Consider the following 12,602-nt stretch of genomic DNA (forward strand, 5'->3'; position numbering starts at 1 on the left):
TCAATAAGGACACACCATGGCAAAATTCAAAGTGCAGTTCTACTGGTTTATTAGAGTATAATTAATCATTGTATCTAAGTCGAGTGAAACGCTCTGTCCGAGGGCAGCGATTATTCAGTCGAATCACCACCACGGTATTAACTGGCAGTCAGATGGCTATGGGCATCCGTCAACCTTCACCAGGCCCCTCGCCCAGCCGCTGCAGTCTGGCTATGACAAGGAAGATGCTTGGCGTCTGCGCATTAGTGACCCGCCTTTGCTTTGTGTCTGTACTGCAGGTCTGGAGGAAGAGGAAAACCGGAGAAGCTGGCGGTCTGCGGTGGCTGAGCTGCCCCCAGACCCTGGAACAAGACTCATCTGCACCACCAAGGTAGCCCTCGGACCTACCCACTCAGGCTGCTGGACCGCCTGAGCGCCCGAGCCCCGGACCCGGCGGCCAGGGGCGCCAGCCCCTCATGTTCCGGAGAACGCGCAAATGTGAGCGGGCGCTAGTGGGGAAAGCCCTCCGCCCCCGCCAGGGGGACCCGGGAAACCCGAGCGGGCTCCTCCCCGGACGCCGGGGATCCCCTCCTCCGGCCCCGCCCCCTCCTCCCCCTGCCCGGGCGTCGCGAGGTTAACCCTACCCGCGCCGCAACGCTCTCCTCTAAGAGCGGCCGCGCTGCCAGTCCCAATTCTGGGACTTGGGGAGCTGGGCGGCAGGGACAGATCCCTGCAAGGGGTCGGATATGATCCCTCAGAGGCCAAGCCGGGTATCCGGCGCTGGCTTGCTTCCAACGCTGATACATTCGCATAGGCAGTCGCCAAACTTCTTTCCCCGCTACCCAAAGCCTTGCCCCCGCAGTTCCTTGGCCGGCAGCCTGCAGCCCACTCTCGGCAGGATGATCGGGGGAGAGGGAGTGGGGCGAGCAGGTGCTCTCTTGCGGCCCTACAAGGCGAGAGGGCGGGAGAGTGGCTCGGGTTTCGCACCGTCCTGGCGCCTGCCCCATGACCAGAGCTGCAGTGCCCCAGGCAGGTCATTCGGGCTAGCGTGTCCCGCACCAGTCAGGGGGCCGTGACAGTAGAGCGAGAGGCACCGCTCTCGCTCCCACCTCTGCAGCCCGCCGCTATGCGTGGGGGAGCTCAGTCTTCCCAACCATGGTCCCGGACGCGCGCGATCCGCAGGTGGAACCCCTGCCCTCGAGTGTCCTCACCCCGGGCCAGAGCGGGCCTGCGCCCCCCGGGATATTCATTCTGCAGGCTCCCCTCCCAACCTCTCTCACACACATGCTCCCCGAAGCCGCGCGCGCCGCAAACTCAGTCTCGGTCCCCGCAGGTGATGTCATGCCCATTGTTTTGGTGCGCCCAACCAATCGGACTCGCCGCCTGGATTCTACCGGAGCCGGCATGGGCCCTTCCTCGCACCAGCAGCAGGAGTCCCCGCTCCCGACCATAACGCATTGCGCAGGGTGCACCACCGCCTGGTCTCCCTGCAGCTTTAACAGCCCTGACATGGAAACCCCATTGCAGTTCCAGCGCGGCTTCTTCCCAGAGCAGCCGCCGCCACCGCCGCGCTCCTCACACCTGCATTGCCAGCAGCAGCAACAGAGCCAGGACAAGCCGTGCGCGCCCTTCGCGCCCCTCCCGCACCCTCACCACCACCCGCACCTCGCACACCAGCAGCCGGGCAGCGGTGGCAGCAGCCCATGCCTCCGGTGCAACAGCTGCGCCTCCTCCGGTGCCCCAGCGGCGGGGGCGGGGGCGGGGGATAACCTGTCCCTGCTGCTCCGCACCTCCTCGCCCGGCGGCGCCTTCCGGACCCGCACCTCCTCGCCGCTGTCGGGCTCTTCGTGCTGCTGCTGCTGCTCGTCGCGCCGGGGCAGCCAGCTCAATGTGAGCGAGCTGACGCCGTCCAGCCATGCCAGTGCGCTCCGGCAGCAGTACGCGCAGCAGCCCGCGTCCGCCTCCCAGTACCACCAGTGCCACAGCCTGCAGCCCGCCGCCAGCCCCACAGGCAGCCTGGGCAGCCTGGGCTCCGGGCCCCCGCTCTCGCACCACCACCACCACCCGCACCCGGCGCACCACCAGCATCACCAACCCCAGGCGCGCCGCGAGAGCAACCCCTTCACCGAAATAGCCATGAGCAGCTGCAGGTACAACGGGGGCGTCATGCGTCCGCTCAGCAACTTGAGCTCGTCCCGCCGGAACCTGCACGAGATGGACTCCGAGGCTCAGCCCCTGCAGCCCCCCGCGTCCGTCGTAGGAGGAGGTGGTGGCGCGTCCTCCCCGTCTGCTGCCGCCGCCGCCTCTTCCTCAGCCCCGGAGATCGTGGTGTCTAAGCCGGAGCACAACAATTCCAACAACCTGGCGCTCTACGGAACCGGCGGCGGAGGCAGCACCGGAGGCGGCGGCGGCGGCGGCGGCGGAGGCAGCGGGCATGGCAGCAGCAGCGGCACCAAGTCCAGCAAGAAGAAGAACCAGAACATCGGCTACAAGCTGGGCCACCGGCGCGCCCTGTTTGAGAAGCGCAAGCGGCTCAGCGACTACGCGCTCATCTTCGGCATGTTCGGCATCGTGGTCATGGTCATCGAGACCGAGCTGTCGTGGGGCGCCTACGACAAGGTATGGGCTTCAGCCCCTAAGTACCCTCCCGGAGCGGGAGCCAGGTGGTTGGGATAGGCGCCGGCGGGAACCCTTTGCCTGCAGGGTCGCAAGTGTCCCCAAGATCATCAGAGTGCCTCCTGGAGCAGCAGAAGCAGCTAGGACGCACACCCCATAGTCAGCTGAGCAAGCAGGAGAGGAAAGTTCTCAGGGTTATGAGTGTCCACCGCATCCAGGTGTGTTAATACGTGGCTCCTGGAGTCGGTAGAGAAAGCGTGCGTGTTCCTCTCCTGGTGCTCAAGTTTCGGAGGCACCTGCAAACCTGAAGTGCTTAAACTCCGGAGGAACTTCTCTAGCCTTTAGCGAGCCAGGTGCCTTGTTTTAGTCCTTGATGGTGATGACCCCGCCGCCAAGCTCGGAGTTTTCCCTTGCACCTGGCTCCTCTCCCTTGGCTTTGAGGCCAAATAATTTGCATCCCAGAGCTAAGACAGATTGCCCCCCACCCCCGCACCTGCGTCCCCTGCAATGAGTTCAGGTCCACGTGCTCGGAACTGACTCTCATGGCCTGGAAGGTGCTTGAAAGTGCTTCTCTCTTAAAGTGTTCCATCTAACTGTATTGCAGGCGTCGCTGTATTCCTTAGCTCTGAAATGCCTTATCAGTCTCTCCACGATCATCCTGCTCGGTCTGATCATCGTGTACCACGCCAGGGAAATACAGGTAACACAGGCTCCCGGCTATTTTTTTTTTAAATGACCCAAAGCCTTGCAAACAGTGTAGGGGAGAGGGAAGCAGGGCAGCAGGGGCCTTTCCCAAGCCAGCCGCTATGTCCTTGCTTGAGGTTAGAGGAGACACATGCAGTGTTATGTCAGGAGGACCTGCTCTCTCAGAAAGTTAAAAAAACAAAACACCAACACAGCATATACACACGCAGACGCATTTGGTAGAGTCTCAAGATTTTCCCCAACTTCTTTGGGTCGATCCCCTTCCACTAGTCACATGTTTTTAAAGGAGAGATACACACTATCCTGAACCTGTGTGGCAATGTGTGTTCTTCATTGACACATCTTTTCTTAATGAGTAAGTCATTAGGGGAGGCCTTGCATATCGGTATTGCCTATAATTATAATAGAAGAAAATAAGTTCACGGTATCACTAGCCTATATCAACATGTGAAAAACACCACCCCTTTTCTCTAACACACTTTACAGCAGCTTATTTACTTCATAAAGTGTATATAACTAACTAATCTAGTTGATCATTAGCTGCAATCATTGTATTTTAAATGTCACTTGAAGGTTAAGACCCCTGCCCTCATGAGCTCTTACAACAAGAAAATATTTGCTTTGCTCTCTGTTCCAGCTGACTGCTGTTGATAGAACCCACTCCAAAAAAAAAAAAAAAAGTCTCAGTTGTTTTCTCTAGCCCATAGTTAACACACAAACACGTATTAAAGTTTGGGGCCTTAAGTAACTAGGGAATTCAAAAATTAGATTGATATTTTCAAGCTTGGAATTTATAAGAATATTTTTGAGCCATCCTTGGTCATTGGTAGGACTAGGAAACCTACATATTTAGGCTGCCTTTGAACATAAAATATTGTATGCATTTGTCAGGCAGTTTAATGTTAATTTAAATTATTTTCAAATTAGTAATTACTCAATGCACAGTAAGGATAGAAGAATTCAATCTCTTGGTTTGGTTTGGGTTTGGATTTTTTTTTTGTGTGTGTGTGTGTGTGTGTGTGTGTGTGTGTGTGTGTAGACAGGGTTTCTCTGTGTAGCCCTAGCTGTCTTGGAACTCACTTTGTAGACCAGGATGGCCTCGAACTCACAGAGATCCACCTATTTCTACCTCCCTAGTTCTGAGAACAAAGGTGTGCCACCATGCTGGGCTGAAGAATTCAATGTTAATGACTGTCCAAACAGAATAAAGAGAACTCTAACTCCAAGAGAAGAGGAAAAAAGACTTCATTTTGCTTCCTTGTTTGTTAAAACTTTGACAAGTGTGTTTTTTGAAGGGATGAGTTTAGAGAATGAGGGTAAAACCAGAGTATTTGGAGTGAGAAATGATATACTAAGGCACGTGGGGCTGAATTTTAATATTAGGACAGTATATAGGGTCGTCTTTAGTGCAGTCTTCACGATGGTGGGATTTTGAGATTCTTCCAAATGTCTTCTGTGGTGCTTTAAGCCTGAGTCTTTTTGGTATTTTTCGAGACAGGGTTTCTCTGAGTAGTTTTGGTGCCTGTCCTTGATCTCGCTCTATAGACTAGGCTGGCCTCGACCTCACAGAAAAAAGTAATTTTTACTTGAAGAGTGGAAGATAACAAAGGATTCTTGACTTAGTTTACAGACAGGGACAGTCAGAGGAAATGAGTAGCTTGCTAGATCAGGAGGTAAGAGGCCCAACTTGAAAACAGGTGTTGCCCTCTCCGCTTCCTCTAGCATTCTTCCTGCTGAGCCTTGCTGGTGCTAGCCAAGAGTCCTGAAACAGAGTGAGGAATTGATCTGTTTCCCCTCTAAACACACATATTTGATGTATGAACGGGATTGAGCTTAAAATGCTACTTTGAGTTTTTTTTCTAGGTTTGTAAGAACTAAATGGCTTAGAATGTTTTGCTTGGAGGACGGAGTGGTTTTGTTTAATTCATGATGGCAGGAGAGACCTTGTCAATTATGGCTTTTATGAATCTTAAGCTTTCCTAGTGTGGGCTCTTCCACCCAAAAGCACACAGCTAAATAAACAAGCATTCACCGGGTGGGGCTGGGGCGCTGCTTGTGTTATCCTGAAGAACAGAGGGTCTTTTAAAAAACATGAACTTCTAAAGAATTATATAGAGAGTTTTTTTTTTTTCCATAACTCCATTATAAGGGGATCTGCCTGAGATTAATTATGTGTCCTAGAATTTTGATACGGTGTAAGAGCTCTAGAAATGTATAGACACAAATAAATATAAAATATTTTAACAGATTATATTATGCTTGACACATTGCCCTCGTTTACTAATGTGTGTTTCAATTGTTTTGGATAGATAGTACAGCATAAGGGACGAAAGCGGGGACAAGGATTGGCCCTCTGGAGAGTACAGGCAGTAAGCTTATTTACCGTTCATGACACAAACATCACAGGATGCTAGATTTAAAGTTGGGCTTATTTATGATCTATGTGCTGCTGTTAAACCTGCCATGTTTACTAGGATTACTACACGGTAGAGACTTAGGTAATAATATCAGGTTATGTTGGATACAGCTTTTACAAAAGCTCATTATTTTATCAAGAGGGTTTTCACTTCCACTATTCTTATACAATGCTTCCTCAAAATTAAATAAAATGGGCCAGAGAGCTGGCTCAGCAGGTAAGAGCACATACTGCTCTTGCAGACAACTGAGTTGGGTGCCCAGAACCCACATCTGATGGTGTACAACTGCCTGTAACTTCAGCTCCAGGGGAATTCAGTGCCTTGGGTCTCCTCTGGCACTAACACTCATGTGCACATACCCACATACAAACACATAATTTAAGAAGTAAAATGTTTTTTAAAGTTCTTAAAATTTTTTTAACAAAATGGAAAGTAACGAATATATGTGGAAACTCTGAGCTAGAAGTCAAGAAGAACCAGAAAAAAGTGCTCATTTATCCAAAGAACATAATACTTTGCCCTGAAGCTCAAAGAAACAGTGTATGTAATTATGATCATCATGGAAAATTAGTAGTTGTACCCTTCTTTTAATGTTTTTTGTATCACCATGGGAAGTGTATTTCTTTCGTATAGATTTTTTAGGCTAATGGACACTTCAAGGTTTATTATAAAGAATACCAAATATATTGTTTTATCTCTGAGGTAAGGCAGCAGGCAAATACAGGGGGTGTGCTGCCATTCGGGGCATGCCCTTGAATGTAACATGTCATAAAAAAAATGACAGTTTTTATTTTTTACTTTTGGCATATCAGTATGGTGATTAGATAGTGACAGGTAGCCAGGGTGAGTTTCTGGTGCTTGATGTATTTTTCCACTGTATTCAGGAAAAGTGGTTTAGCTGATGTCTTGACGTTCTGTCCACGAGAATCCCTTAATCAAGCCTGGGGAGGCCCTGACATTTTCAACGGAGAACCTTGGAAAGCAAGACTCAGTGTGACCTTTGATAAAATGTTTATACACGATGTGGCAACATAAAATGGTTCAGGTGACTCATGGGTGGAAGTGTTTGGATTAAAATAGTGTGATGGGGAGGCTTTAGATCAGAAGAACCCAGCACAGTACAATTCAGCTTTGGGGTTATTTTTTCAGTACCACAGACAGCTCAATGCATGGGCTACCTATATAGTTCATTTCACTAATTACTTTCACTCCTCACAACCAAAAATGAAATTACCCTCATTTTTTTTTTTAATTTGTCAGCAATGCTTATATAGAATCCAACAGAATGGGGGAAGGTCTCTAGCTCAGGAGATATTGGACTTTTTCAAATGCCTATTTGGCTTTGCGTTCTGCATCAATCAGCAAATCCAGAGAGGAAAAAGAAATGCAGGAATAAAGTGAATATATAAATAAACAAACTTTAATATATGCTTATGCAATCACCATCTTTTGACAAGTCCAAATGACTATAAGGGTTGTGATTTATTCAATTGGAAACTTGTTGTGATACCAAATGAACAACTTGCTGCCTCCTTGTGCCTCAAGGTTAAGAGCAGAGGCATGATTTCTGGAGCCATTTCTTTGTCCTCACCCTGCAGTAGGGCTGGAGATATTTTTTTTTTTTTTGACAGAATAAATATAAATGAAAGTCTTTAAGAAAGTTCAAATACAGAGTTCATTTACTCTTTTCAACTTTATCTCCCTACCATTTTTTCTCATGGCAGCAACTTTATTATAAAAATGAGTTGTTTAGAATTTTTTTAGATTTGCCAAAACAAGATTGTAAAGTGAGAAAGGAAGCCCCTTGGAGTGCTACATGGTCTTTCTGGTTCTTACGGAATTCAGAAGACTGACAGGTCCTGTACTTTAAATTGGAAAGGATTTTTCCTTTGGTAATATAATTACATGATAAGTAGCACTCGGGAAACATTTAGTTTTCTTTGGATCATTTATAATAGAATTTCTCTGCATCTCTTTCAATCTCGGTTTTCAGAGATGAATGATCTAGTTCTATAACTGGAAACATTGAAATTAAGATTTCTCTTCACTTGTGAACCATGGCCCCGCAGAGGAGGAGGGCTTGCTGAGGATGGGGTCTTAGTGACCTGCCCGTCTCCCAGGCAGTGGGGGGAGGTGGTGGGGAGGGGAGGCTTGCCTTCTCACTGGCTGGTAGGCCTGGTGTTCTCCCTGTAAAGGAGGAGAGACATTGGCTTTCCCACTTCTACAGGGAGCATGCAGATCCTCCTAGACCATGTGGAAAATACCCCATGTAGTCCTTGTTGTTTTTACAAAGTAATAAATACCAGTAGTAAACATAATCCCAACAGCACAGAAGACTTTAGAGAAAACCAAAAAAGTTACATTCTTTGGACACTTAGTCTGTTTCTCAGAGGCAACCACTTTTAAGTGTCTTTCGCATCCCCTTTGGATTTCAAAATCAAATATTTAGAAGTAGCTATATACATATACAGCTTGTTTTTAATCCTTAATGCACTTTGGAGGTGTTTCCCATCAGTCCCTAGTGACCTGGCTCATTCTTTCCTTGAATAGCTGGATCATATCCTATTTTATGATGTGTTGTGGATTTCTTTGTCAGCCCTGTGATGAGTGCTGATGAATAATTTGAAGTTTTCTAATTTTTTCTAACACATATACATACATATTAATATATACTATATATAGTATATAATATGTTCTAATAATTTATTATAATAACTTATCTATATTGTTCTTATATATTGCATATTTAATATATATGTATATGCATGAGAATGATATATTCTAGCAGTAATATTGCTGACTCAGTGATAGGACCAGAGGTGTAGCTCAGTGCCCAGCATTGGCAAGACCCCATGTTTGAGCCTTGGCACCAAAAAACCCTTTAGACAGACCAGTGCCTCTGTCCCTGCTTTCTTGAACGTTATTATTCTTCCACAACAAGCTGAATCCTGGATGTTATAAGAGAGACTTTATTAGTTTTTTTTTTCTTTTCAAGGACTAAAAAGCTTATTATCTTCTTGAACAAAATATTTATAGGTAAAATGTTTAGAAAGGACCTCACAGGCTTATTTGCAACTACTTTGTTATATCCATCAGGCAGTATATTACATAGTATCCCTGAAATTGTATAATCATTGTAAAGATGTGGTCAGAAATGAATATTTTGAAAATTTATATTGTTTGACTTTAAAAATTTTGAATGAGGTTAGGGAAGGTGAAGAAGACTAAAAAGTTAGAAATTATCTTAGATTGGCCTTAGGTTCTGTTGTATCTATAAAGTAGATGGAAGCTATAGCTACAGGATGACTATATGGCTCCACAGTTGCTGGGGTGGAAGCTGCCTTGCTTCGTCATGTGATTAGCAGCTCAGTGGCGGATTCTATATTGCCCACAGCCTCCCTGTCAGTAGCAATGACACTCTGAAGCCTTTTGACTAGGTGTATACTGCAGTAACAAAATCACTCAGGACGAATTTTCTCCACCCGCCTGTGTAAAGATCTCTGCATTATTAATGGGTGTGACACTAAATAATGTGATCCTGGTGTGTTTACAGAGCAGCATCACAAATGAATGGAGAAGACAGCTTCAGGTTTACCGCTAGTGGCTGGGCCTGACCATCTGTCCCTTTTTGGGGCCACTTTGTGTGTAGCTTGAAGGAAGGGACACTGAGGACTGTCATTGTCCCAGACCATACTTGTCAGAGCAGGCTAAGGAAGCCTGCATTGATTTAATGCCAGCGAAATCATGTTTGGTCAGAATATGGTTTTATATGGATGCTTTTAGCGAGGATTTCTTCATGTCAGGGAGTAATATGTTATTCATTACTTTAAACCATATCTCAACCCAAACTTCCTTAAGAATTCTGTTGATAAAACAAGAAGGGACTGACCTTAGTCACGTTTTAGTCCAGCATTGTACCCAGCATGAGAATGTCCTTCATGTCATCTTGATAAAAGTGTTTAGCCAGTTCCTGTGTGAGCATCCTTCCTGGAAGGTTGTCTATTCCATCATTAAGCAACAGTTTTAAAAATAAGGAAGGGGTTCCGGAGGATTTTCTTCATAAAGTCCGGTTTTATTCAGTCCATGATCAATATTTTGAAGTTTTCCTGTCAAGCATGGTGGTACACATCTGTTATCCCAGCACTCAGAAGACACAGTTGGGAAGATTACTGGTAAATTCAAGGCCAGCCTGGACCAGATAGTGATGTTAAGTCTACTTTGGGATACATAGAAAACTCCTGTCTCAAAATATAAAAGCAAACAACAACAACAAAGAAAACTTAAAACAACAGTAATAAAACTTTGAGCTTTCCAAATGCAATGGTAAATAATATGGAAAGGTTCATTTTCTGGACCTAAGAGCTAGTGAAGAAGGGAAAAAATAGAAAAAAGAAAATAAATCCTTGGAAGTCCGGCAAATACCATGGTGAGGATATAAAGGACCGAGATGGAAAATTGGGGACCAAAGATGCTATGTACAAACAGAAGGATGAGTGGGATTCTCCAAGGAGGTGGTATTTAAACTAGGCATAGAGGAAAAGTTAAGTAGCCAGTATCAACAGAGTCTGTGGTAGCAGCCCATGCAAAGCCCTAGTAACTAGGTGGAGTTTACTGTACTAAGCAAATCAATGTAGCCCAAGCTGCAATGGAAAGGTACCAAACAAGGTTTGAGAAGATACAGGGACCTGCTGTGGAACCCTCACAAGGCCGTGGGAAAGATTTTTAGTACAATTCTCAAGTCACTGAAGTGTTTAAACTAGAGACGACTCGTGTTCTAACGTAATGTTCCAGAAGGGTTATTTTACTTTACACTGAGGGCATTACACTGACTCGGAGACTGCATAGCAGTCTTGGCAAGCTATGCCCTAGAGAGAAATGATGTTCACCGGCCTTGGGTAATGGTAGTAGAGAGGAGATGTGAGATCATTCCAGACCTGTACTGAAAGAATAGACTCAGATTCATGGATCTGAGGCAGGGGCAAGTCTGGATGTAGAGATCACTCTTGGAACTCTGTCTAGAGCAGTCGAGTTCATGGTGTGGAAAAAGGAAGATTTGCTAGACCTCGTGGTGCACTTTTGGGACCTCAGGTGCTGAGGCAGGAGGATCACAAGTTTGAGTCCTGCCTGGGCAACGAAGCAATAACCTGTGTCAAAAATACAAGATTGTACCAGTAATGTAGCTCAGCAATAGAGTGTTTGTTTGCCTGGCATCCACAGAACCTTGAGTTCATACCCCAGTACTGGAATTAAAAAAATAAGATTCACGTTGAAGGATAGGATATGGAATCAATGTAATATAGTTGAAACTATACTGATCATATATATACACACACATATATATATACATACATATATATATATACATACATATGTATATATGTATATATGTGAATCTGAAGTTTGGAAGAAAGATCTGTACTGGGAATTAAATTTAGGCATCATCAACATAAACTATTTAAGCTCACAGGAATTGATGAAATCACTGAGCAAGAACAGTGAAATAAGAGGGCTGCAAGGCGATCAGATCGTTTTCTGACATCTGGAGGTTGAGTAAAGGAGGCACTAGAAAAATAAAGGAGAGAGAGAGAGAGAAGGCACTGCCTTTGAGGTGGAAGAGGGCGAGATGGGGGTGTTGGAAGAAAAGCACTTCTCCCCACGTTGAATTGCTCAGGTCCGTTAATTGGAGAGCAGAAGAGCTTTTTAGATTTGGCAAGTTGAAGGTCATGGCTGACCTTGCTTTGCAGTTGAAGTACTGTGAACTGTAATTTCCAGTGTAGCAGGATAAATTGATTCTTTCACATTTACACATTGCTCGGGTCCCTTTAAATGTCCTCACCGTTAACCAGTCCTGGCTTTGTTCTTTAAATATTCCTCATCAGGCTTTGAATGCCCCTGTTCGCATTCTTCTGGATGTACACCATTTTGGTGAATTTCTTCTTCTGTAAATGAGGTCAGAAATGACCCAATGGATCCAGTCAGGATGACAAAAAAAAAAAAAAAAAGTACCACATTTATTTCAGCCGTCACTGGTCTCAAATGGCCATGCTTCCCAGAAACTGTCACCAAGTGACACTTAGAAGATCATTTATTGGATGAAATGATTGGCTTTATATTTTCAGATGCTGTTAAGTAGCGTGTTGATTTCATGGCAATGTCTCCGCTTGTCAGTATTGTTTGAGTCAGAATTCTGGTGTTCATGGGGCACACATTTCTTCAGGTTTGGAAAGGATGGTGTGTGGATGGTGTGTGGTGTTTGCTTGACTACAGTATCCACACTGGGGCTATGTTCTGTTGCAAGCAATGGGTCCTGATCAGTGGTTCTTAGTGAGATTCTATGCCTGCCCCTGACAAATGTACCTCCTTTTTCCTAGTTTTGGGCCGACAGAAAGTTTTAAGTGTGTGCCTTTAGAAACCATGCCCACAGCATGAGAGAGCCAAGACCTAGAATCAGGCCCCATTTTGTTGTTTATCACATGCTTGGCCATCAGTGACGTTTTGTCCAGCCTTTTAGGTAACACCAGCTCTGGGTGTTTTGACTATTAACCAACCCCAGTTTCTCTACTTTTGCTACAGTAGTATCACAAGGACCTGTCTGTCCTCTTGCTGAAAAGCTACGTATTTTAGGTGAACTGCAGTGTCACGACTGTCCAGCCTATTAACAATATCCAAGGACACAGGGGTAATTTGCTTCTAATTTTAAGCATTAGCATATGTTTCATGATCTAATGCCTTTTCTCTTAAAAAAAAATTGGCTTTTTTTTCCCTTCAGGCTATAAAATTAATAACTACTCATGTTGGAAAATGGTAAAGCATAGGAAAATATAAAATGGGCTACAAATACCACCACCCCAGAGGTAATGGTTTTTCCTGTTAGACTGGGCTCAT

General features: G+C 45.7%; 1 protein-coding gene across 1 annotated transcript in view; it reads left to right on the plus strand.

Annotated features, from left to right (window-relative positions):
- Window positions 1-1,318: 1,318 nt before the first annotated feature.
- Kcnn2 (potassium calcium-activated channel subfamily N member 2) overlaps window positions 1,319-12,602 on the plus strand; it is a 132,610-nt gene continuing 121,326 nt past the window's right edge. The window contains exons 1-2 of the mRNA XM_059246502.1: window positions 1,319-2,598; window positions 3,200-3,295. Of these exons, the coding sequence (XP_059102485.1) occupies window positions 1,321-2,598; window positions 3,200-3,295 (1,374 nt within the window). The 5' untranslated portion in view covers window positions 1,319-1,320. The remainder of the gene's footprint in view (window positions 2,599-3,199; window positions 3,296-12,602) is intronic.

The sequence above is a fragment of the Peromyscus eremicus genome, chromosome 19, assembly GCF_949786415.1.
Source record: "Peromyscus eremicus chromosome 19, PerEre_H2_v1, whole genome shotgun sequence".
Taxonomy (NCBI): domain Eukaryota; kingdom Metazoa; phylum Chordata; class Mammalia; order Rodentia; family Cricetidae; genus Peromyscus; species Peromyscus eremicus.